Here is a 27,531-nt window from a genome sequence, read left to right on the forward strand (position 1 = left end):
AGCTATTAGTATCTGCAGGTGTGAGTGCTGCTTTGACTACTTCTTGCCACACTGCTTGGACACAGTTGGGGTGTTCTGGCGATCCCCCATAACACCACTATTGCGGGCGGCCCCGATCCTCTTTCAACACTCCACTGTTAGTCTCCAAGTTCAGGGAGGGGAGTTTATCACAGCCTCTTCCAATGGTACATTTAATTTAGGTCATTTTCAGAATTAAAGGTCATCAGGCAAATCTCCCTAAACTCACATCATACATAATCAGATCCAAGCACCTAGAACACATATTTCTAAAGGTGTTAGGGGTGGACTGTATGGGTACACATATGAAGTCTTGGGGGAACACTGAGCCAATAAAAAGATATATACCCATTGATTTCACCCTGAAGGATTCCCTACCTGGCCCATGGAAAGTGCTGGAAGGCAGGTGATTATTCCTTACACTGCACCTACCACCTACCACAAACCAAAGTAGGACAGCTTAAAGAGTGTTCAGAGACATATCTGCTGACTCTTTGAGAGTGTATTGCAGTATGTTGTTCTATTGCAGCCTTTGCCTCGTCGCGCAGCTTCTACTGTGTGCACACCCTCTTCGGCTGGGCCATACAACTCAAAGTTTATTCTGTTATGAATGCACTGTTGGAGTTTCAACTGGTAACTATTATGTCGTTCATGAGTTATCAAATTACATTTGTGGATGTTATGCTCAGGGTGGCTGCGGAATATTATTCGAATGTTGCAATTAATCACAGTTCTTCATTGTTTAACAGGTATGGCGAAACGGTTGCTGTTTCCAAGGTAATTCCCTTCTGCATTCTTAGCTAGAAACACACGCAAGTATACATTTGAATTACTTTGAAATAGGCTTAATGTCCAATATTCAGTACTGTTTATGCATGAATCAGCACAACAGAAATGCACAACACAGCATAAGAAGATAGTGTAACTATTTCCCGGTCCTAAATCTCCCATTATATTTGTTTATTTAGCTTTTTCCCACCTATGCCAGAAAATCCCCCTTTCTGGTGGATAGATTCCACGATTACTTTCTTGGGGGATTGGATGACATGGCATTTTGGTCCACACGGATTTACCAGCTGACCAGCCACATGTTGGAAAATGGGACCAGGTAAGATCCAGATCTTTCTGTTTTGCCTTTGGTTATTGTTAACTGGTTTTCTATTCCAGGATCAAGTGCATGGTGCATGAGATTGAACTCGGGGACATCCGAAGCCTGTTTGTAGAGAGAGGAGAAGGCTGGTATATATATTTTTCTTACCACCATTTCCAGGTTCAACAGTTTCGTTCTCTGAAGACTCTCTCAGTGTTTGTGCTGTGACCATACAAACAAGCACACTATGATATCACGCCTACTCAGAGTCTCCCTATTTACCCATAGTTACTCATTACAATGGCCCCTTATGATCCAATGACCCCCTTTGCCTATTACAGGCCTTTTCTTTTTGTTTTTTCGGTTATTTCTTCCGCATGCTCTTCTTCTGGGACGCCATTCCATAGCCTTTCCATGAAAGCATGTGTTCTACCAGCTCTTGCGGCTCTAGGTATACTATTGTACTTGCCTTAACTTGCTCTTGATTCTGTACAGGAATTTGAACGCCTTTATGATATTCCCCCTCTTACTAATTCTGCTCTGGACACAAAGCCTGTCCTTCTTGAGCCACACAAGCCCATAGGAGGCGCAGTACAAGGCGGTAATTTGGTCGGAATTACTGGCAGACTGGTTTACCATTGGATGTACATCAGAATTACGAGTGATGGTAAGGCAGTGTTAGTCCCCATTTTCTGGAGTCCACAGGACTCTATGGAGTATATGAAGTGATTGGGCGTGGATCAACACATCACCCTGCTGTGTACTGATGAGGATTCCAGTAGCAATTCGCAGATCTACCAGGGTAGCGAGAACTTTTGTAAATACGCTATAAATGTTCTGACTCCAAAGGCGAGGGCACACATTTTATAGTGATGTTTCTCTACTGAGCATGAACAGAGAGAACAGTTGCCTGATTGTAACACAAGTACCCCCTTATAGGTATATTATTTGATATTCATTGAATTTGTAAACATTGATTATCTCTGAATATTTTCAGGATCGTTGAACACTTTTTAATAATAGGCAAACATCTCTCTGTCTCACGCATTTAATACATTCAAAATACAAATCATAAATAATTACATTATGTCTATATGGCTTATTATTTTTCAACCTTCCTTCAGAAAGACATGCTAGTGACTGCATAGTACATAGGGGCTTATTATGAGTTCAGTGGTATACAGTAAATTGGCGCTAACGTAATTACTATTACTTTTACCACACTGCCAAATTAGAGGTTGTTGCTAATTCTGCTGGTGGAATTAGCCCCAGCGCAATTACTGCTTGCAGAATTACTGCCAACATCTGGAGGATTTAGCTCAGCGCTAATTCAGGCAGCGGAATTAGTGCCTAATGTGCCAGCGGTAATGAAAATTCTGCCGATTTCAGGCGGTGTTAACGTCCGTTACTCATTTTCAGTGGTAATACCACCAAACGGATTTACCGTTGCCGCCAACAGTGTGTGTGCTCCGGAGAACGTGTGACACAGCAGTAATTCCGCTGGACACCACAGCTGTAACATTAATTCTGCCAAGGTGGAATTACCACTGAATTACCGCCACACCTGTAATGAGGCACATAATCTTACACAGAAAGGGAAAATAAAGGAAATAGACAAGTATTAGACATTAGAAAAAATAACAATGTCCCTTTAAGGGAGCAGGGTGCTGTATCAAAGTCAGTGAGAAGCCCTTACCTCCAAGAACACTCATATGTGCTGTGAGTGGTGGACCAATTGTGATCTCGAGCTCCTTACTCACAAGAGGCCAATCTCAGTTATCCCGCTGTCACTGAGAACCAAGTATGGATTGGGGGTGCGGTGGAGAGAGTAGCTTCACTTGTCAGGGAAAACACACCCACTTCATAATTGTGAGCTGCAATACATCTCTGTTAATATCATTATACTAAATCATGACAACAAAAAATACTTCCATCCATGGAACCAAAAGTCTTATTGGAAGGGGTGCACGCTACTGGGACTAATTAAAGGTCAATAACCCCTGTTTGAGCTTGATTAAATTGATGTTTCTATCCATCTGTTGTCTGCCCACACTTTTCATGGTATTATTCTAAAAAATAGTATCTTGTAACCATAAAACAAGGTGAAATGATAATATTCTACACGCTGTTGCCCTCAAAGGTAAACAGAAATTGTAGTTTTACTCTACCATTGGAAATGCCATGGCTTCAATTACTAGATATTTCAAGTTTGCCCTCCGGGAAGCACTGTCTCTGCAGGGAAATGAAGAGTTGTGCAGCTGGTAGTGCCTCTTTCTCTCCTCCATCTCACTCATTATCACTCTAGGTTCCCAAGGAAACGTATAAAACTGGAACAGGGTCAGGGAACATAAGAAGTCCTGTCTACAGCCACAGTCATAGGGAGAGACAGGGACCTGCGTGCCTGGTGCCTGTATCTCTTAGCACCTTCTTACTGTGGTCCCTGATGAAGTCCTGTTTCTTTCTGCTGGAATCCCTTGATTCTTTCCCAACCCTTCCTTTTTCCCTCTCTTTCCCTACAATGCTTTCAAGTAGCAGGAAAGTGGCGCTAAGTGCTGCTCCTGAATCTTTCTAATATAGATACATGCATAAATACGTACGAGCGTGAAGACAATTGCTTCTTGTACTAATACCACATTTTCCACTGTAAATAATGTATTCTTTGTTAATATTGTATTATTTGTATTGTATTATGTGTAACCAAGATATGACTGTAACAAGCGCCATGATGCCCCCGGGCTGACGTGCGCTCTAAAAATCTGAATAAATTAATAAATTGTAGTAACTACAATGTGGTGTTAAGCACCCATTCCAAAGGCTGGAACGGGTGGTAACGGTCCGGCAGCCCTGGCTATAAAGAGGGTCCCGGGATGTTACCACCCTTTCCAGCTCTTGGAATGGGTGCTTAATGCCATTAGCATCCATTTCAAGGGCTGGGATGAGACTAATTAAAAGTATTTTTGTTCCATGAATGAGACGCCGCAAGGAAGGAAAATACTATTCAAAGATGGCCACCATGGAAAGGGAAGGCGGGGCTTCATAAGAGAGGCTCTGTACGTAGCCACGCCTTCCCTCTCTATGGCGGCCTTTGGGAGCCTAGAGGAAGGAACGGCTGCGACACTCGCTGCTGCCGAAATGAGGTAAGTAGGGGGTGGGAAAGATTAAAAAACAAATTTAAAAGGGTACGAGGGTTGGGGGAAGATAGCAGCGGGGGAAACCACCCATCAGGCGGCTTGAAATGCTGGTTTCAGCCTGAATTGCTATCCACCTGGTTGGCTGGCGCCCCCCCATCAGGGTGGTAACGCTCCTCTACAGCATCTCATAGAAGCGATAGTACTGCAATTCGCTAAGTTGAAACATCTTTTAGAAATGTAAATGTCTATATTTCCTTAGAAACTAAAGGCTCTGTTGCTCTGGATAACTCTTTTACACTCATTCAGTTTCTTTTTTATGAATAAAGAGAGTTTTCCTAAAAAACACAGTTAATATTTTGTCCTTGTTTTGCTAATGATGACATGTCACAGACTGCTATATATGTTGGTAGTTTGCTTAGTTTAAAATGTATTTTATGCTTCTCTAGCGGGTGCTACATACCAGAAAACCCTCTGTTTATGCAGTGCAACAGGAATCTGAAACACACCTCTATGTAAGTTGCTTTCTTATCGCCAAACTCCTTTTTTTAAACATTCCTGTTTACAGAGTAAGTAGCAAATTGCAGATAGCAATGAATGATATTACACCATTGATTATTTTCACTTTAATTTTTCATGTTTACAACATGGGTGGCACTATTTACATTGTACAATAAAGAGGATGTCACAGTCTTGTTTATATAGAAACACAAAAGTAAAGAAATTTAGAACGAATAAAGATATTCACCTCTGACATGCAGGTACTAGCACATATTGTTATCAGTCTAATTAGTATGATGATGACTATTGGGGCGCGACGCACAAATTAGTTGAACAGATCAAAATTCAAATCCAAGCTTGCCAAGCATTGGGAATTTGGTGCTAAAGATGGGTGAGGGAATGACAAGTGTTTTTATGGCAGGAGTAAGGCCAAGAATGGCTACGTTTGATTCTGGAATTGACGACCAACTTCCAGGACAGGTTAAAGGTGGAATTGAAAATTCAGAACCCAATTGCTGCAAAGCTTTGAAAGATGGATCTTTGATCCCTGGACTCAGCTCCTTATTTTGGATCTCCCAATCATTCAGTAGATGGTACAATTGTTGAATTTTAAATCACAGAATCGAAGATTTCCCCAGTCTCAGCGGAATCAACTAAACTTACAGTGTGTAAAAGTCTGTGCAGCACATAAGATTGGAACATTAAATGAAATGTAAAACAAAGAATGGAACATTGTGAGCAAATGTGTTTTGCTATTACTGAATTCAATAAATCTTTAAAGCTTTAAAATGGGTTTAAATGACAGAATACATATTGCTGCTCTTAAGACGAAATGTGCAGTAATGAGGTACGTACTCCAAATGTTTTACAATTTCGCTAGTACATGAGAGCTCCGCTACATCGGATCCCCACTCTCTGTTACCCACCCTCCACGTGAGCTTGCATCCATTCCATGACACTACGTTCTACTTGCATGAACTGAGAATACGAAACACTCCTCTTCCTTCTGTTTTTATTCGGCACCCCCTCCTAACTGCTATAATCAGGGTGTTAGATATCTCTCCCCACCTCTCAACCTAACTTCCACTTTTGCTCTCTCCTTTCCTTTACTTTCTCCTTTCCACGTGCGTCTGATCCTTTCCTTTCCTTCTCCTTGTCTCTGTTATCTCCATTCTTTCCATCTTTGCTTACCATCACCCTCTTGAAGTTCCTAACTTGACCATCCCCCCATCCTTACTGCATTATGGTATTTCTCTACCATAGGGGTTTGGACAATTTTATTTTAACCCATGATCCTACCTCTACTATGGGAGCTTTTTGGATACCTATCCAGTCATGCATTTATTTTAAGTTTTATGTTATCATCAATCGCTTGTCTATCCCACTCTGTGAATTCTCTATTTTTAGCCGTGCTGTCTTAGTTTGTTTGTGACTTTCTTCCCCCGCTGAATTAAAATTGTGATGTACCAGTCATGGAGTGCAGGGTGATCCTATATGCCACTATAATATCTTTCACTGCCGTTTTCCAATCTTTCTTATTAGCCCATGCCCATCTTACTGTGTCCTTTATGACCTCATTGACTCTTTCTACCAGTCTGTTCATTTGCAGGTGATATATTGCTATAATTTGGTGATTTATCGCTTTCCATTCCAGACATCACTCCATTTCTTTTGATCTAAATTATTGTCCATTGGCCATCAGCAATGTTTTGGCATAGCCTTTGTTTCTTCACACACTTCTCGTATTCATTCAGATTCAGGGCATATTCATCTGTCATTGGTGCCACATACTACTTCTGCGTAGTGTTCAAATGATGTAATACACCTTTCCCACGGGATTATGCATTCTCTGGGTTCTGGCAAGAACAGGGTTGGGGGCGGGGCACTCTGCATATTCCTTTGTCTAAAATGGTCTCTGCCACACTTTAATCCTTTGTTCTTTGTGTCTCACTTCTTATGTGTTTGTATCTATTTATTTATTATTTACTTCTTTTTTGTTTTTTTAAGCTATTCCTTATTCTCACAGGTCACACAGCTGTGGCCTTGATTCTCCTAAAACCCCCTACTAGTGTTTTGGCCTGAGCACCTTCCTAGTGCTCTGGCCTGCCCTTTCCTTCCTTTTTTCTTTCTTTTAGGAGTGTTGCACGGTAATGGAGCAAGACCTTATGTGCACAGCATAGATCTGCTTACACTCTGTTTGTTTCTTGGCAACATATGTGCCCCTGCATCACGCGCATGACGTCTCTGTGGATCCACACAGAGTGAGTCTCTTCGGTCGAATCTCTTGCACGTGCGTGTATGGCACCCGGTTGATTCTGGAGCAGTGGTTCCTTCCTTTATGCCACACCGCTTGTAACGGTGGAGCTTGTCACCTGTTGGCCACTCCAGGTTTCCCTCATCCTCAGTCTGCAATAATGAGGTACACGCTCCAAATGCTCGGACCCCTCTGATCTCCACCGCCGACCGTACTCCAGGCAACCTCACATCCATGCCATTCCATAGATCTACATTCTACTTGCATGCACTGAGGATGCCACACATGTCAAGAATTAGCTACATTTCAAGAAAGTCGTCTTGCTTTTGGTAAATTGGTTGATCTTGTTAATCCTGGCTAATCATTAGGTCACTGAGGAGACTCATGCATGATCAGGTACACTGATATGTGCCGATTACGTGTTTGTTGACCGAGTCATCAGATAACTCAATGTATGGTTTTTCTCAATGCCGCATATTTTTCACATATCTTAGTATGTAAGAGGGTTCAAGTGTTGTCAGTGAAGTCATAAACACTAATCAGAGCACGTTTTCCTCTGTTTAGGCAATTGGCGGAGTGCATAAGTGCAGTGCAGATACATGGCTGCATCAGTGGGTCTCTCATGGCATACGTTTTGTGTCTTCTATGGGCAGAATTGCCTGGATATTTCTTCCGGGCGGGATGCTTCTTTTGGCATGGGGGTTCTGCGGAACATATTTACTCGCAACAACTGACAAGTGCTGCACCACCTAACCAAGTAGTGTTTTGTTGTCGGATATGTCCGACCAAGATGGGCAGGAGGGAGAGCCAATGGACAAAGGACTAACACATATGGCCTTCAAGATGATTTAGATGCTTTTAGTCTGCGCTCTCCCTCGTTCACAACTCCCACTCAGCCCTCCCCATGTGCAAACATTTGGAAAGTGGCAGTGGGCTGGTTATTTGGGGTGCATGGTAGCTGGGCATAGAATGTAGGGTTGGTGTAGCAGGCTTCCAGATTGCATATTATTTGCTGCATTTAGAATAATCTTTGGAGCAGTTTTTTCAGCAGGCCTTCCTAACAAACTGTGAAGGAGGGCAAGTGACAGACTTCGGGCCTAATTCATGGGTGGAACTTTTAGAGCGGTGCAAAGTGACTGCAGTGCCAGCAAGCGCCCTGATTCACAGAGCGCTGCAAAGTGTATTTTTGCCATGCAAAGTCACTTTGTACTGCAAAAGTACACTTTGCACTGTGATTTAGGCCCATTTTCTGCAGTGCAAAGAGTACTTTTGCCGTGCAAAGTGACTTTACTCCGCAGAAATACACTTTGCATCGCACTGTGAATCAGGGTGTTTGTTGGCAGTGCAAAGTGACTTTGCACAGCCGCACTAAAAGCTCCTTGAAAATGAGCCCTCAAAGTACTACCATTTCCAGGAAAATCAGTTAGAATTGAATTGTGTTAAACCTGAGACCCCCTTCCCCGCCCCTCCCATGTTCATCCTTTAAGCTTTGTGCCAGTCCTGATGCAAGAAGCAGTGCTACTTTGTAACTGTAAGGCGCCCATGTCATCTATTCTTAATTAACTGGAAGGGGTTCAACCGCAATTTAATAAACAACTCAAAACGTATCTGTTTAGATAACAAGGGTCTGCGGCTGCGCCTCCCTCCCCCTGGTGTGTTCTTCTTTTAGCTCCAGCTTCAAACCTCTTTGGTGCCCATAATCCTCGGGGCCATTTTGGCTGCGACTTGCAAATAAATAATGTAATGTGATGTAATTCATTGTTCAAAGGGGCAGAGTCACAGCATGCAATTGTGCAATGTTGGCATACAAGGTGATGTGGCAGAACCAAATAATCTGCTTCTAAAATGCTAATGTGTTATTTCTCCCAAAAGAGCTAAACCGCAAGGAACTGGATATCATAGGCCGATGTCGCCATCGCTCATGAAAAAAGTGGGAGCAGACATCATTTCAACAGAAAAGGGAGTGCAATTTAAATTGAATTCATGGGCACAGGCAAGTTGATCTGGATCTTTTAACACTCACGTATATTTTCTTTGACATTTGTTTCCTCCTGCATGGTTCTCACAACTCTTCTGGCTGTATTTCCGAGGCAAAAATGATGCATAAGGAATGCAACGCGTCGGAAGAACTAGGAGTAAGGAGATTAGCATGCTTAATCTGCCAATTTCTTTTTTTTTTTTAGTGTGCACCTGTCCACAAAGGCAGATTCTCAGAACTTTCTTTGGTGCCAGTGATGAGATGTGCACATCTCATCACTTGCGCCAAAAAAAGGAGCGCTCCACCCCACAAAAGCCCCTCCTTAAATGTGCAGGTCCCCTTTGGGAATAAGGTGGCCTGCTCATTTCTAAAAGTAGTGCAAATGAAACAAGCGCGTTCTCTGCCCTCCCTTCACTTGCGCACATTTTTGAGAATCTGCCCCAAAATGTGCAGCTGGAAAAATAAATGTGCAGTTGTTAAGTGCTAGATGTGCAGTTCAAAGTTTAAATAATTAAGGCTTGTAAATCTTTTAGGAAGTTTAAAGATAATCATTGGCAGAAATGGCATTTAAACAGCAATATGAATACACTTTTTTGTATTACTTTTGACTTGAGGTTTATTGTCAAGAATTCCAACGTTCACTGATTAGGAAGACACATGCATTATATGCATTTGCAGAGTACAGAACCTACCGAGTGGGTAGATTCATACACAAGTATGCCTCTGACACAGAAACATCATCTCAAAAGTTTGAGTTTCAGACTTTTGATACCTTTGATTGGACTAACTGAAATATTATTTTTCGATGGAATAATGGGTTAGCTTTTGAAGTCTCAAAGACCTTCTTCATCATATGGGTTCCATGTGATAAGGTCGCAGTAAAAAGGTCGCCAAGTAGGCAACCTTTTGCCCCGACCCCTAAAATTCTTTCCCCAAATATTCTAGGAGGGGTATAGTTATATATCATTACCTCCGAACCTAGAATATTTGCGGAAAGTGTTTGTTTGTCTGGAGGGTGCATTTGTGAGGAAATGTCGCCACCTGGCGGCCATTTTCACTGCAACATTATCACTGGAAACGATCACAGGAAAGATTGAGGAGAGCGAAATTGAATCTACGGTTTGCATGCAAGGAATGAAGTACTGTGATCATCGGTTCGTAAGGGTTAGGGATAGTTCTTTTTCCATAACCGTATAAAATGGATGATAACAGCACATTTGCCAGGAATAGCCAATTGAGAGTCCATGAGAGGTGACCAAGCACACAGGATGGTGGCCGGAAAGGCATGGTCTAGTAAAAATGTTTATTGTCCCAACGGGTCGGCCATGTTTTTTTAAGCCTAAGTGGCTCGATTTTAGAAAACTTTCCTATGGACCATACCCGATGTTTTCGTCCATTAAACGCACGCGAAAACAAGCACCAGGGAGCCGCCATTTTCTGATAATCCTATCTTTTCCCCGATCGCCCTGGCGGACCTGCTTTTGCGGCACTAAATCAATTCCCCCGCCCCTGAGCCTGACATTATCAAAACATTCATATTCCCCGCCTCTCCCCGTGACGTTACTGTGCTGCGTAGGCAAACGCGCCCAGTCGTCTTCTGCGCGACTCCACACAGAACCCGGAAACCAACACAGATCAACTCACAACACAGCGCGCCACAATTCGGAATATGAAACTGTACTTTACAATGAAACAGCAACAGGGTACATTTGGTAAAGTACATTTATTTGACATTAAATGTTTAGAGAATATTCAGCAATTGCCATATGAACTCCGGAAGCCATTTATTTTCTTTTATCTGTATCCGCAATAACTGTTCCGTTTCATCTTGAGTCACGCGGTGTTCCTTTAAGGTACACAGGGTGTTAATTTTCGTAAAAAGAATCACTTTGGAAGCGCGGTGAACTGCAAGGCTGTTCCATCAACTAGGCACTACTCCAGCCTAAAGGTTGTTATGTTGCTTCTAGCCACTAGTACAGCTTAAGGGCATGTGGGCCCTTGGCGATCGTCCCATAATATGGTGATCGTGCTCCAGTTGTTGACACGAAGCTGCAGGTGTCTGCTGAAGAATCCATCCGCCGGTGTCTCAAACAGATGGCAGTGGCAGTAAGGGATCAAATACCTGTTATGAAAACAAAAAAATGATAATTAGTCTCGCTAGCCGAACTTCATTAATATTACTCATTTTATTTATTACAGCCGATCAGAAACTATTTGCTTGCAAGGGTAGTTCAATGGAGTAAGTTTGTCTCTAAAATCAATGCGAAAAGTAACGAGATAAATCGAGGCCAACACACAATGATAAACGACAGTCTACATGCGTGAGGAATGATATGATATATGGCATTTGTAACGCGCCTATACTCAAGTGTTACTAGGCGCAGGCAGTGCGCCTCAGCCCCGGAACTGATGGATATGGAGTTTTTTATATCTAGGGTAAGTTAACCCCTAGTGGCTTTTATGTGAGGATTCTTTACAACAAACCAGCCCACGCCGCGCCACACAAATAGACCTATATGTGTATCCGCAGGGTCCTTTAATTCACGCCCTTAGAAAGGCGGCTTTCTGCTGATGAACGCCGCCGAAACGTGACTCATGCTGGGACTTCATCTTCGTCCATAATTTCTTGATCCCAGAACACTTATTGTTTCACTACTACTTAATGTCACATTGGCAGACCCAAGGATTCTCCACCTCGGACAGTCCTCTAAAAATAAAAGGGACAGTTTTGACTGAATCCTCCAGGAGACAGGAGAAATTAACATTCACTCCTTACCATTAAGCAAGAGTTGAACTATAAGAGATCTGTCTCTATTGTTCCATGTTGTTTCTTGTATTTTCATGGTTTTGAAGAAATTATTTTTACTTACACTTGTTTTGCCTGAAATTATTTTGTAAATTTCATCCTCATTTATGAAGTGCCTTTTCAAAATAAATGGATGATGCAGTATGTGTTAACCAGACATCCAAACCTGGTTCCTGTCAATGACATCTAGTCTCTTCTTCGCTTCTTTATAACTCCCTCACTGGTTCTAATTTCCACCTCCCCTTTCATTTTTCTTTCCACCAATTTCTTCCCGACATTAAAAGTTGCATGATTTTACTCTTTGCACAAAAGGTTTAATGTAATAACATTCTTGTGCATCAACAATACATTTCTTAACATATCATACACAGTGTACTGGAGTACTCATGAGACACAGTGTTGGTTTAAATATGTAAGAACACAAATGTCCGAATATTAGACACAGTTTTGTCAAATTTAACTATCAATCGTGAATCATACCTTGTTGGCGGGAGTTTTTTTGTTTATCTGTAGTTTCTTTAGCCCTACCTGCCACCAATTGTTTAGGGTTCCCAATTTTGTGTTTATAACATAATGTTATGACCTGCTGATTATGCACCCTTAATAGTGAAGTGTAGGCGTGATAACTAGTTTGGCAGAATGGGACTGTGTAATGCGAAAGCACGTAATAATGTAACAGTTTGCCTGTGGTTAGAATTTGCAAGTAAATATTGGCCTATTGCAATTAGGACAGTTGAATAGAAAGAATCACAAATCGAAATGTAGGTGTATGGTAATGCTTTTTGCTTGATGTGTTAGTGTAGAGTTGCACATAGTAACAAGGTACTTTTAGTGTAGTAAAAACCCTACATGTTTGATATATTGCGATATGCGTATGATGGCAGGTGAGAAATATAGTAATGTTTGTAAAGGGTTGTTGGGTATTTTATTATTGAACTTGAAAATGTTTATGGGTATTCCTGCTGTTGTGTTAAGGGATTTTGAGTAAATGTATACCCAACCATTCAACGTGGTAATATTGGTATGTGATGTACATAGCGCAGTGTGCTCAACTTTAGGATGTACACGTCACATGATAATGTAAGTGTTCATGTGCAATATGTTAGGATGTGATATGAGGTTATTGTAGCTTGACAGAAGTGCATGCTTGTTATTGGATACGATGTAATGTTATTGTAGGGTTACAGAATCGCACGCTGGTTGTTGGATGTGATGTTATTGGAGTGTGACAGAAGGTTGCAGTGGTGTATGGAAATGATATGATGGTACTGTGACATGACAGAGGTGTTCACTTGTATTAGAATAATATGGGAAGTTATGGTAGCGTAGCAATCGTGCACTCCTGTGTTGGGGGTGTATACTCATTGAAGTGCCGCAGTAGTGTGAGCACCATGCGGTATTGGGGTTGACAGTGAGGTGTGGACTTTAAATAGTGTTAAGACATATGGTTTTAGAAGTAACATGGTTAGAAGTGTGTTATCTGTATGTTGAGATAGTGTAATGATGATATTTTTTCAAATTTCCACTAATGGGTTACTTTTTGTGTTCCGTGAGTTATTGACGGTGTGTGTGTGTATGTGGATGGTTGTGTATGTGTGTGTATTTGTATTTGAGTGTGTGGGCAGTGCTTGGGAAAGAAAGGTGGTGTGGTGTGTCTGTTTACCTATTCCTTCTCTGTATGCTTGAATGCTGTATGTGAGTTATTCCAGAGTAAGTGATGTCATGAGTGGAATGTGTATGTGTCCTGGGTGGTGGGCACTAGTGGTTCCTCCTCTTTATTGATATGGACTTACTGGATATATATATATTTCTGATGCTTGTGAATCTGCATAGAATCACATGCTGTGCATAAAGTCCGACATCTAGTGGTAATCGCAGAGTATTGCATCTTTCTTGCGAAGTACGAAAGGGGACGTCGACATGGGTGTCGCTGTAACACTATCCCTAACGTGACGTGCAGTGTACCCAAAATCCTTCATGCGTCGAGGTCCCTCAGATTGTTTTTTTTCCACCAACCTAGTTGATTGCCTAATGCGGAGCTCGCAAGAGTTAATATTGCTTTCTTTGTCCCACAACCTACTGTCGTCTAGTCTCCCGACTAAACTTCTCGACGACTGCCTCGTGGGCTTCCTGCCACTGAAGACATCCACAACTGCTCAGCGACTGTTGAACTGATTGACGACTATCGACCGCGATGCCTCTGCCCTTCAGCCAGGCCCTTACAGTAGGGGGAGTGGGGCCCTGGGTTTATTCTTCTTCAAAAATGTATTTCCTTTTCCCTTCTCTTTCTCTATTTGGTCTGGCTGCCATCACCCTCTGCTGTGGAGAGGACGACATTTAAATTTTCCTTGGAAGGACACCCATCGCTGTTGCAATCAGTGTCTGCCTCGAGACCACAACGAGCACTCATGCAAGTCCTGCAAGCTCTTTCGACCAATAACGTTGAAGGACAGGCAGACTAAATGGTGGGCAACCTACCCTATGCAGGCTGAAAGGCATTCCCTCGTTGGCGCCGTTACTTCGGAGGACGAGGAATCCATCGGCAGCCATGGCTCCAAATTGGAATCCATCGACCTTTTGGTGGAACCTTCAGGCTCCCAAATGCCCGTCCCCGGCCCCGACAGACAGGCCACCGGCTCTGTTATGGGGAGTTTACACCGAGATGACAAGGGTACACATGCACCATAAATACCTAAATACACAACCCCTAAGGCCTCCCTGACAGAGTATTTGAAGAAGCGTGAAAATGCCAACAGTGCCGCCGAAAACTTCAACAGTGCCTCCCGAACCTGCGGTTTGGCGCCCTCCGCGCAACCGTCTTTGTGGCATGCGACTGGGCATTTCTCTTGAAAGGGCGTTCACCCAAAAAAACATACAATCGCGGACACACCGTCCAAGGGCGCACAAGCACCTAAGGCTTCGGTGGAGTCGTTGAGACCTTCCATTCAGACGGCAAAAACCTGCGAAAGCCTTGCGGTTATTATTTCAGCAGCTACAGAACACAAAGGCACCTCCTCTCATTGAGAGGAGTATTCTGAAGCCCCTCAGCCTCTCTCCAAGGCCTTATTAGAACAATCTCCCCCTTCTGGGCAATCTTTTACCACCTCCAGACCCTTCTGCATCTTCCCTGTGGACCAGGGAGCGATTTGACAACTATATGGACAAAATGGCCCAATTTATTGACTTTTCAGACAAATATATCACTCCCAAAAGACCAAGGGAAGAGGACTCCTGCTCCATTCCACATAAATTGCAGAAATTTCCCATCTCTGCACAAGGCCACCAAGAGGATATCTTGGATGTCTCAGAGCAGGAGGATACCTATGAGGACATTAATCCATTTGCTCAGGACCAAGACCCAGACTGGGATCAGGATCAGTCAGAGGATCAGGGCCTTTGGCTATCACCAGCACACACCCCTGACCCAGACATCATTTGTCTAGATCCCCCTTCTTTGCCTCCACAAAGGGAGTTGTCACCTGTGGGTGACCTAATGTTATTCAACACCATTTTAAAGAGAGCGGCTGATCATTTCGCGATCGCAACACATGATGCAGCCACTGACTCTGACTTTGTTGAGGATATCCTCAAGGAGAAGCCTCCAATTAGTCAGGCCATCCCCTTACTCAATTCTATAAAGAAGCGCCTAGCTCCTTCTTTGTTGTCACCGTTCCTCACACGGGCGGTCATCACTCGGGTTGAAAAATGATTCCGCCTATCTCCTTTCGACCCAATATACATATGGGGTCATGCCACACCGGACCCCCTGGTGGTTACAACCACTAGGAAGAGGGCGGGGGTTCCACTGTGCACGGCAGAAGCCCCTCTGGATAAGGATTGTAAGAAACGTTATGCCTTCGGAAAACAAATCACTGCCTCTGCGGTCTGTTCAACTAGGATCGCAAACAATACAACTCTCCTGGCAAGCTACATTGATGTCCAATGGGGCCTAGTCCAGGATGGACTTCAAGAGGTCCCAGAGCCATTGAAGAGGGAGAAGGCAGAGCGAAACGGAACAATATCCGCATCCTTGGTATACCAGAGAAAGCTGAAGGCCCAAACATGGAACTGTTCCTAGAGCAGTGGCTTGCAGATCTTTTCGCTCCCAAGACACTATCAAAAATCTTTTCAATCGAACGTGCTCACTGCATACCAACAGGCAGGCAGATCCCTGGTGCCCCTCCACGCACGGTGATAGCAAAGCTCCTGAACTATAGGGATCGAGATGCCATTTTGCAAATGGCCAGAACCAAGGGCGCAATAACGTATAATCGTTCCAAAATTGCTTTTTTCCTGGATTTCACCAGGGAGGTACAGAAGGCGAGACTGTCTTTCGACCCACTAAAAAAAACGTCTTCAAGCCCTCAATATAAAATACAGGCTTATGTTCCCCACAAAATTGAAAATTTACCATAATGGGGCAACCGTGCACTTTTCGGATCCCAAGGATGCATGGAACTGGGCCGAAACAATCCTGGAAGGCGACTGGAGACCGCATCGGAGACAAGACACTGGCAGAAACAGGCCGAGACCAGAGAGAGCGCCATCGGAACGCCCACAACGAGAGATAGGTGCACCACCAAATGAAGACAACGACTGATGAATAACACGGATTTGCTCATGCAAAATGATGCTCGCAAGAACCTGGAACCAAAAGGTCGCCACCCGATTGACCTGACTCTGCAGAGGAGGGTTGTGCTTACAATTTAGCTGGCGACCCCGCTAAGCACGGACCCCCCATGATAGTTATCACCGCTTGTTGTATTCCTGTATTTGTAAGTTAGGTTGCAAGTATGTTCGGGTGACAGGTACTTCGTGTTGGGGTGGAGTATAGGGTGGGGGAAAGGGATAGTTTATGTTGTTTTTGCATTGATCTAAAGTTACCATGCATTCACTGGGCTAATGAATCATACCAACCAGCACATGCCGTCATATGCTACCCCCAGATGGCAGCACACCCCTCTGTGACCAACCCCCGCATAATGCCCCCATAAAACGACTCCACAAAACCTATGAATCCGACTCTATAAACTATAAATGACACCCACACTGACCTATGCACTACCTCCTGAGCGACCCAAATCTCTCAAACTGAACACATGGAACATGAACGGGCTAGGCTCCGGAATCAAGAGACGTCTTGTGATGCAATTCTTGAACAGACACTCTCCAGACATTGCCCTACTTAACAAGACACACGTAGCCGGAACTAACTGCACCCTCTTTCAGAGAACTAATTACCGAGTGGCATTACATGCGGGATATACTATGGGATCCAGAGGGACACTCAGAATGATACATAAACGCCTTCCATTTGTGACACTGACGGTGGAGTGGGATCCCAGGGGTCGCTATGTGGTGGCCATTGGAACGCTAGGAGAAGAAACATTAGCCATTGCATCAGTGTACTCTCCACCGGGGCTGTGGGAAGAACTATTAAGGGACCTGGTTATCCTCATGGCAAAACACCAACCCGACATGTGGGTCTTGGGGGGCTACTTTAATGACGTCATGTGTATCAGTAAGGATCGCACTCACATCAGGGACCGCAATCCGAACACCTATACTAATTTAGCCAAATTTGCATCAGCCCTGGGCCTCCGAGATGTGTGCAACATCTTCAACCTGACACTGAGGCTTACTCGTTCCACCTGGGAGCACATGGCTCCTTGTCCAGATTGGACTACTTCCTCCTCCCAAGTACCAACATACACAGGGCGACTGCTGCGGATTTGCTATTCCGTGGCATCTCAGACCACTCACCCTTGATGATGGTGTTGTGCATGCGAGGCGTGGCTCCCCCCAAGTCATGGAGATTGAATAGTTATTATCTGGGCTTCCTCGATCTTGTTGACCAACTCACGGAAGCAAAAAACGAATATTTTGAAAACAATGCCACCACGGTAGATAACCGTGTTATTATTTGGGAAGCGTACAAAACAGTGCTGAGGGGGGAGATAATCTCCTGGACGGCAAACAAAAAGAAGGAGCGGCTTCGGGAACTAGCGAAGGCAGAAGCCGAAATGAGTGACTGGGAGGCTAAATACATTCTTGACCCAAGCTCTGAGACCCTCAGATCCTTTAAAGGCGCTAGAGAGAGACTTCGGAACATCGAACTAGACAACGCTAAACACGCCCATCGAGAGTCCAGAGCAAAAGTCTATGACCATGGGGACAAAGCTGGGAAAATGCTGGCCTGGCTTGAGAGGAGAGACGATGGTCAACACCATGTCAGAGAAATTATAACCCGCAAGGCGGACGATGCCACTCAGACCGTGAAATAGCAAAGGCTTTTGTGGACTTCTATGCCACTCTGTACGGCACCCCGGTATCCCCACTGAACCCCTCCCTTCTAGATGACATTACTCTGCCCCAGCAAAAAGCACAACTGGACTCGGCTCTTACCGAAGCAGAGATAGCTGAGGCTATAGCCCAATTACTATCTGGGAAAACACCAGGCCCCAACGGACTCTCGGTTGAGGTCTGGAAGAAGCTGGGTGGGGAAAAGTTAGCACCGTACCTCCACAAAATGTTCCTCGGGGCTCGGGACCAGGGTGCTCTCCCGCCGGACTTGCGCAAAGCCACGATTGTTGTCATTCTCAAGCCGGGTAAACCACCTGAGCAATGCGTCTCCTATAGGCCCATCTCATTACTTAATACTGAAACTAAAGTCCTTGCCAAACTCGTAGCTAACCAGCTACAACTGGTCATTACCTCCTTGGTCCACCCGGACCAATGTGGGTTTATGCCACATAAATCAACACGCATGAACATACGACGCCTCCACCTATTATTAGAAAGAGCCCCAATTATAGACAAACCGCTTGCACTACTAGCCATAGATCTTGAAAAGGCGCTTGATTCAGTTCGCTGGGACAGCCTCTGTAAAACTGTGTGGAGAATGGGCTTTGGAGACAATTTCCTGGGATGGGTACAACTCCTCTATACAGATCCATAGGCAGAGGTGAGGGTGAACGAGTGGCTCTCTGACCCCTTTCCCCTTGGCAAAGGCACACGGCAGGGATGCCCCCTGTCCCTCCTCCTCTTCGCTCTTGCAATAGAGACACTCGCTTTATGGCTCCGTCAGAGCAGGGATTGGATAGGATTCAGATGGCCAGAGGGACATGAGGACAGGGAGTCTTTGTACGCTGACAACCTCTTGATCTATATGGGCGACCCAATACAAAACTGCCCCATAGTGATGCAGATGCTTGTCCGCTTTGGTGAATTCAGTGGGCTGAGAATCAACTGGAGCAAGTCTATCCTTTTTCTGGTGTAGGGCGGTACACAAGGCATCCCCTAGGAATGCCCATGCAAAGTGGAACCAATCGGATTCCGATATCTGGGTATTTGGGTATCAGAGGACTTGACACGCTACACAACCCACAATCTCCAACCAATCATGGACCGTTTTAGAGATGATGTCCACCAATGGAAACTTCTCCCCCTGACACTTATGGGCAGGGCCGCCCTCTTTAAGATGATTACCGTGCCCAGTTTTCTCTATTTATTACAAAATGCCCCGCTTGAGATTCAAGATCCTGAATTCGACTGCCTTGATAATCTCCTTAGAGAACTCATTATGGGGGCGGGGGGTCAACCACGCATTGCACTGGCCACGCTTCAGAGATCGATCTGGGAGGGAGGAATCAGCGTGACCCACCTTCGGGCGTACTATTGGGCCTCACAGTTGGCGGTGGTCAATGACCTACTACACGGGGACCGGGAGTTACCACACATAAGGGCCGAAATTGCATGACATAGATCCACTACACCTGCTCTAACAGCCCCTCCGCAGACCCCGCCACAAACAATGGCAGCACATGTTACTATGGTCTTGAAATGGGCACACGCTTTTGTGGGTTGGAAAGATAAGTTCACCACCGCACAACCCTTGTGGCACAATGGCAACCTGACGGAGCTTGGGAAACTTAATCCATGGTCCAAATGGGAGGAGGCCGGTATTACTAAGATCGGGGACGTCCTGCCGGGCGGGGATCTCGCCTGATTCGAAGCATTGCGACTAAAATTCCAGCTCTCATCAACCAAACAATATCATTATACTCATCTGGCTCACTCCCTACGAACGCATATTCAGACATGCTCTGCCATTCCCGAGAACACACCTATAGAACGCAACATATTCCCGGCATACATTCCTGCTAAATGCACCTCTATATTATATAACGCCATGTCCTCCTTCGCCACTCTGGAACTCCCTCAACTTAAATCGAAATGGGAGGAGGATGTGGGTACCATAGATCCGGAGGACTGGATCCAGATCCTAATGCACCCTAGGGAAATCGCTATCTCTTCCAGGCTCTGTCTGGTGCAACTGAAAATCCTACATAGAATATATTATCCTAGAACTATGATACATAAATGGAAGCGTGCCCCAAACCCGTATTGCCTCCGATGTGGGAGAGAAACTGGAACATTCATACATATCCTGTGGGAATGCTCTCGAATCCAGACCTTCTGGGGTGAATGCTGCAAGGAATTGTCTGGAATACTAGGTCACAACATAGCACTAGACCCGAAAATACTGTTACTGGGTAAACCCAACGAAAACATTGTGAACAAATGGGAGGGGTTGCTCATGGCAACGGCCGCAGGACTGGTGAAGCGAAATATCGCACAGAAATGGGGCTCTCCGGAATCTCCGACACTGGATCAGTGGACAGATGATATGGACACATGTGCAATGTTGGAACACAGAGTCTACAAGGCAAGGGGCTGTCCCACCAAAGCTTTCAAAATCTGAGGGAAATGGGAGGAACGTGACTCCCCGTAATTTTTGACACCTCAAAAAAACACGCTTTTTGAACACATGAAGGTGGCTATAGATGGAAATCATCGGACTTTAACCATGCTTTACTATTGATTCACTCTTTGAATGCATATGTTTTGATTTTGTTTCTTTGTTTTCTTGTTGATTGTGAATGTTGTCAAAATCAATAAAATATATTATTTAAAAAAAGAGGTCTCAGAGCCCACCCGATTACGCCTGCTGGCGGTCGTGGCTGAGGGCAGACAGGTTACCCACAACATATTAAAAAATACTCTGGACTCTGCTGAGATTGCTGGATGCACGCTAGCCCAGGGGACTTTACTTAAGAGACACGCCTGGTTGAAGAACTCAGGCTTTAAACGAGAAACTCACGCCTCTCTTATCAATAAACCAGTCGAGGACTCCCACTATCAGTTCAAGGGGAGAACCCCTTCAGCATTGCTTCAGCTCCACGGGTGTTCACTTAGGTACTGGCGGTAGTAGCTGCTCACCTGTGCAGACAGTCCATCCCAGTCTATCCTTACTTCAGCGATTGGGTCATAACAGGGGATTCGTATGGAACATGCCAAACAAATACCCAAAAGACGGTAGATCTCCTCTTCAACCTAGGTTTCTCGATCAATGAGAAAAAGTCCAGTCTAAACCTCAGCCAAGTCAAACAGTTTCTGGGAGCTCTAATTCGAACCAAAGGCGGCCTCTTCCTTCCCTTCAACGAGAGGGTTCAAAACATGCTGCTCCAGATCCCTCACTATGTAACCAGTCACAAAGTGACCATACGCAAAGCCATGCAACTGCTAGGGATGATGGCCTCCTGCATCTACCTAGTTCCAAACGCTCGCCTGCGCATGTGCCCCATGCAACAGTGGCTCTCGAGCCAATTGTGTCAGGCCAGCGGCCAGTTGGACGATCTAGTAGTTGTCTCTGCAGCCCTCCTTCAGTCTCTGCAGTGGTGGTCAAGGGAAAACATTCTGCAGGGGAAAACCTTCACCACCCCCACAGTAACAGCCACTCTCACCACAGACGCATCTCTGACGGGCTGGGAGGCTCACCTCCTTCATCAGACGGCGCACGGCGTGTGGTCCCCACCGGTAGCATCCAATCACATAAACTTGTTGGAACTGCTAGCAGTGTTCAAGACCCTGAAGACGGACAGTGCTACAGCCATGTATTACTTAAACACACAAGGGGGCACTCACTCTCTAGGGCTGTCCAAACTGTCCCAGGACATATGGAAGTGGGCTTTCAAACACAAGCTGTTCCTCCTGTCACAACATGTTCCAGGGGAACTCAATCTTCTGGCGGACATACTCAGCAGAGACTTCCCTCTACCCATACAGCATGAGTGGCGACTATAGGAGGACATTGTATTCAATGTCTTTGCAGACTGGGGCTTCCCAGAGGTCGACTTGTTCGCCACTCTGGAGAACGCCCAATGCCCAGACTACGCCTCCAGGTACCTTCAGAACCGCTGCAATGGGAACGGTCTCTGGATAACATGGTCAAGGAAATGTGTCTATGTTTTTCCCTCTGATTCCCCTGCTCAACAGAATAGTGCACAAGATGCACCAAAAGCCAGTCAGGATGATTCTGGTGGCCCCCATGTGGGCCTGCCAGCCTTGGTTCTCCCATCTCATGGCAATGTCAGTCTCCCCTCCCAGGAAGCTGTCATGCCCATACAACATGCTGTCTCAAGACCAGGGGGAAACACTACATCCATGCCCTCAAACTCTCAACTTAGCAGCCTGGCTCCTGAGGTCATAAAGTTCGGGCACCTCCAACTCCCTCAAAGATGTATGCACATACTCAGAGAAGCACAGAAGCCTAACACCAGGTATTGCTACTCCAGCAAATGGAAGTGCTTCGTCATCTGTTGTAATGTCAAGGGCATCAATCCTATTGAATGCCCACCTAAACATATTGTCCTGTACCTAATCCACCTGTTAGATTCAGGTCTTGTCTTCAATTCTCCAAAGGTCCACTTAGCTGCTCTTTCGGCGTACACCACATCCCAAAGCAAGGTTTCGTGGTGGAAATTTCCGGTAATTAAATAATTTATGGAAGGCATAAAGAGTCTTCATTCCCCTATTTCCAACCCAGCTCCCGGGTGGGACCTAAATATTGTTCTTACCAGACCCTTTGAACCAATGCACAAGGCTACCCTTAAAGCACTCACCTACAAGACCGCGTTCCTGGTGGTGATCACCGCTATAAGGAGAGTTAGTGAACTGCAGGCCCTTTCAGTTCAGGACCCATTTGTCATGATTCACAAAGATAAGGTGGTTTTGCGTGCACACCCACGCTTTGCGCCTAAATTGATCTCAAAGTTCCATGTAAACCAATCCATAGAACTACCAACCTTTTTCCAGAATCCCACTTACGTGGCGGAAAGAAGCCTCCACACACTGAATGTGAGGAGAGCGGTTATCTACTATCTTTAAAAGATAAAGCCACTAAGGAAAACAAACCAGTTCTTTGTTTCAGTGGCATCTGGCAGAGAAGGTGACCCTGTCTCTAAATCAGCTATCTCAAAGTGGATCTCAAACTGCATCACACTGTGTTACACTCTTCCTAAGAGAGATCTACCCTTCACTCCTAGAGCACACTCTACTTGGGGCACAGGGGCTACCATAGCATTCATTGCAAATGTTCCTCTTGAGTCTGTTAGCAAAGCAGCAACCTGGAGTTCTGTACACACCTTTACACAACACTACTGCCTAGATACACACTCTAGGCCTGATTCTCAGGTGGGACAAGCAGTGCTAAGAATCTCTTTGCTACTGTTTCTTCACACAGCCCACCACCATCTCGGGGTACTGCTCGATAGTCTATGCACAGCATGTGATTCTAAGCAGATTCACAAGCATCAGAAGACATGCATTACTCACTGTAATAGCCTTTCTGATGATTGTATCTGCTTAGATTTACAATCGCCCACCTTCCTCCCCTCGTGGAGTAGAAGGAACATAGACCTCTTACACCTTCTCTCTTCTGTACTCGCTCACGCTGACTATAAGGCTCCCTCACGGCAGAAAAAAACACAAACAGAGGGACCTCCACACGTGAGGGATTTTGGGTACAGTGCACATCAGGTTAGGGATAGTGTTACAGTCACGCCCATGTCGACGTCCCCTTTTGATCTTCGAAAGAAAGATGCAATACTCTGCGATTACCACTAGATGTCGGACTATATGCACAGCATGTGAATCTAAGCAGATACAATCATCAGAAATGCTATTACAGTGAGTAATGCATGTCATATATATATATATATATATGTATATATATATATGAATATATATATATATATATATATATATATATATATATATATATATATATATATATATATATATATATATATATGATTAAAGGACTTATGAGACTTACCTGCGGCTACAGTTGTCATCAATACAACAATATTCAGATGGGGGCAGGTTTCAGGTGGAGAGGTGGAGGTCACAAATACTCATCCCATAGATTACCATTGTACCAAGAGTAAACATTGAGGTGGTGGTAGTAGTCCTTCCTGGGTATCAGAGATGTCTGTCAGTAATTGTGAGTATTCTTTAATTCGAATGATGTCCTGTGCTCTTCCATCATTCCAGGTGGATGCGCTTTCAGTCAATTTCTTTGTGTTTCCTTTCTTTCAGGACTCTGTGTCTTTTATCAATAGAGCAGTTCTCGCAGTGAACATGAAATCCATTGTGGAGCATGTACTTGACCGGCATTCTAACCACGTCACCACGCCGACAGCTTCCTACTTTGTAACAGCCCCTTATTCGCGGCTTGGATGGTTTGTGCTATTTTCCCATTTTGACTCAAGGATGTTAGGTGATAATGAAATTAGAATATAACACATACATTTCCCACATTGTTCTGGTGGTTGCAGGAGACTCCCCGCCCTATTACACATGTGCTCCGCAGTGATGTTCTTAAATGACGTGTTTCAGTATTGTTTCATGATAAGCAAAGGCAATCAGCAAACACCAATAAAAGCATTAGAGGGTGGGAAGACATTTATTAAAAATAGATTCCCTTTTGTTGTGGGTAATGATAGGGCAGAAGTGCAGAATTTCAGACTATAGAAACTTCACTGAAAAGGAAGGCGAGCAGGGAGTTATGTTTTAGCAGATCAAGAAAACCAACTTGAGACCGAGGCCACCAGTTGGAAAGAGTATACATGACCAGACAGGTTTGAGACATTCATAGTTAAATGTGTAAAAGAAGTGCACAGCTTATGTAGTTTGTATATGTCACTTCCGAATTCTACCAATGCAATGACTTACTGTATTTTGTATTGTGTTTATTAGGCTTATATAGCGCTTTATACCAAAGCGCTGATGATTGGCCTTAAATGTGTCATTAATTTCACACGACTATGATAGCCTATTTGTGCTTAGGACTTACTCATTTCTGCTGTTTTTGCCAGCCCCCACTGTTCCTGAAACGAATTTCCTTGCATTTCCACCCTACGAACAAAAACATCTTTAAGCTACTTTGTGGCCTACACTTTCCCCTCTTGCCCTAAAAAGATACAAATGAAAGTTCTGTTGTTACTCTTCAGAGGGCGTCTGTCTATGATGTTTTAGGGTTTAGACCTCATCTAATGGTTGTGGCATCACCAATGATTTTATTGTGGTGCGACAATTTGGATTGCTGGTTTGGTCATTCTTTTTCTGGCCCTTCTCAAATCCTTGCAATCATAAGTTTATTAAACTAAATAAACTCTGCTTATACTAAGGAACTCTGCAGTGGTTATCAAAGATTAAGGTATGGTTGGGGAATGCAACTAAGAGTGAAATATTGCAAGAAAGTCACTCATCTGGCTTTCATTGTAATGATTATCTCATGGGTAAGTTAAGGGAAATATTCTCCAGGGTAACGGAAGGGGCTACTGTGGCGAGGTTGAAAAACTTGCCCCATTGTAAGTTAGGGGGCGAGTCAGAGGGGAGCAGGTTTGTCCAGATGCTACTCTATGTGTCTCCCAGAGGGTGAATACAGAGAGATTCCTGGGACTTGCCTCCGCCTCAGAGATGCAGTGTCCAGTGTCCCCTTAAAGCACAACAAATCATCCTGTTCTGCATAGAGGATGTGGAGATACAGGTTCAAACTCCAAGTATAGAGAACAGGGCAGATAGGAATGCATCATAGAAAATAATGTCAAAATGCCCTTAAAAAGCACACAATGAAGTGTGCTAAAAAACACATCCCTATTTTAGTACAGTAACCGGTTTGCAACCTAAAGAAAGAATGAACGGAGGCAGTGTCCTGAACCTGGACCGCAGAAAGATACCAAACCTCGAAGAATTCATTCAAGCAACTTACCATCTGAGTAAGAGGCAGAAGGCGCACGATCACTTGAAATATCCAGCTCTGCTTATTGCATGTTTGCTGAACACTGCAGGGTACTGCAGACGCATACCCACTCCTGTTGTGAATCCAGCGTGTTGCTGAGGGCTCTCCTCCCGTTTAAAGTCGCAGGGCTGACAGTTAAGCATTTTAAACAGCAATTGAATTCCTACCAATAATGAAAAAGAGCAAATAATGAGTCCAAGATTCAAAAGTCACGCCTTGAGGGAATAGACCAATCAGGACAGGTAAAACAAAGCCCAACACAAGAGAAGAACCAAGCCTGGGCTCGCTTAACATATCGCTCACAACCCCAATCATATAAAAGAAGGGGGAAACTGCCAGCCAAGAGACAAGGCAGGGAGGAAGCAGACAGGCTTTCCTCTGCCCCCTGGATACATGGTGCTAGCACTACCTGGGAAGAGGTTGTACATTTGCTTGTTTTTGCACAACATTTACTCTGGCAAGTGTCTCCAGTGCTGCAACAAGAAGAGCTGAAGCTGTGTTGAAGAGAGGACCTGGGAAGCAGTCATATCCACAGAGTTTGATCCCACAGAGAAAGTGTGAAGACTAGGCACTTCCTTGAGAAACCTGAGAAGAGGAACCCCTAGCAGGACGGTGGAAATATCACCGGTCTGAAACGGACCTTGAAAGAGGGGGAGGGCAGGGGTGGAGAACTACCCATTACTGTCAATAATATTGTTTTGAGAGAAGGGAGTTCGTGGAGAGAGCTGGGAGACGTTTGGGAGAAACTAATGTCATGGTGTGACCTGAGAGAACCTAAGGTCATGTTGAGACCTGAGAGGAACCTGAGAGCCCGCAAGCTCGTGGAGAGATCGGGGAGACATTTGAGAGAATCAAAGGTCATGGAGAGACCTGAGAAGTTTCTTGTGTTACAGAAACAACAGGCCATCATGCGACATGGCAAATGGGTGGTAACCGGAAATCCTGCAAAAGCAGAATTGTGAGTAACCTCATGCGGGGAGTGCCCTGAAAGCTATTTGATGCATGTTTTATTTGCAGGATAGGGATAGACTTTAATGGATAGGCTCATGGACATTTTGTTAGAAAAACATGGATGGGGGGCACTGTTGTGCGACTTTGAAATGGCCGCCTGACTGAGTAGCTGCGTCTTGGGCTTTATCCTGTAGAACTAATAATCCTTGTTGGTGCTACACTTCAATATGGAAGGTTGCCGCCTGACATTCTAGAAGCCCTGCAACATAGAAAACCTTTTTCGGCACGCCGGCTGATGCCTGCACCGTGATACGGCTTTGACATCTGTGCCGAGCGAGCTGCCTGGGGACTGGAGAGTGGTGCTCCTGGGGCTGCCGAGAAGATGGGGAATTGGGCGTGACACCACACTGGAGAATTAAAGATCCCCCTCATTGTCCCCTGCCCCGTTGCCCGACATCGCTGTGACTGGGCAGCTTCTGGGCACTGAATGATCGTCTCCCCCCCCGGTGACTGCAGTGACGCTCCAATGACATGGCGGCCCAGGTCCTCCACAACTGCAGTACCACAGGAGCTGAGTAGGAGGCCACATGCTAAGGGCGGCTCATCTCGCCCGGACCCTGCAATTGCAGTGGCGACTCCGCTGTCTGGGGAGGGAGAGC

The 27,531-nt window shown here is 44.8% G+C and overlaps 1 protein-coding gene across 1 annotated transcript in view; it reads left to right on the forward strand.

The window, feature by feature from the left end:
- Positions 1–27,531, forward strand: part of GPLD1 (glycosylphosphatidylinositol specific phospholipase D1) — a 701,308-nt gene that overhangs the window by 463,252 nt on the left and 210,525 nt on the right. Inside the window, exons 9-13 of the mRNA XM_069613627.1 lie at positions 768–795; positions 987–1,126; positions 4,686–4,751; positions 8,864–8,984; positions 24,217–24,359. Of these exons, the coding sequence (XP_069469728.1) occupies positions 768–795; positions 987–1,126; positions 4,686–4,751; positions 8,864–8,984; positions 24,217–24,359 (498 nt within the window). The remainder of the gene's footprint in view (positions 1–767; positions 796–986; positions 1,127–4,685; positions 4,752–8,863; positions 8,985–24,216; positions 24,360–27,531) is intronic.

This window comes from Ambystoma mexicanum, chromosome 5p (assembly GCF_040938575.1).
Source record: "Ambystoma mexicanum isolate Mex_15411 chromosome 5p, UKY_AmexF1_1, whole genome shotgun sequence".
Taxonomy (NCBI): domain Eukaryota; kingdom Metazoa; phylum Chordata; class Amphibia; order Caudata; family Ambystomatidae; genus Ambystoma; species Ambystoma mexicanum.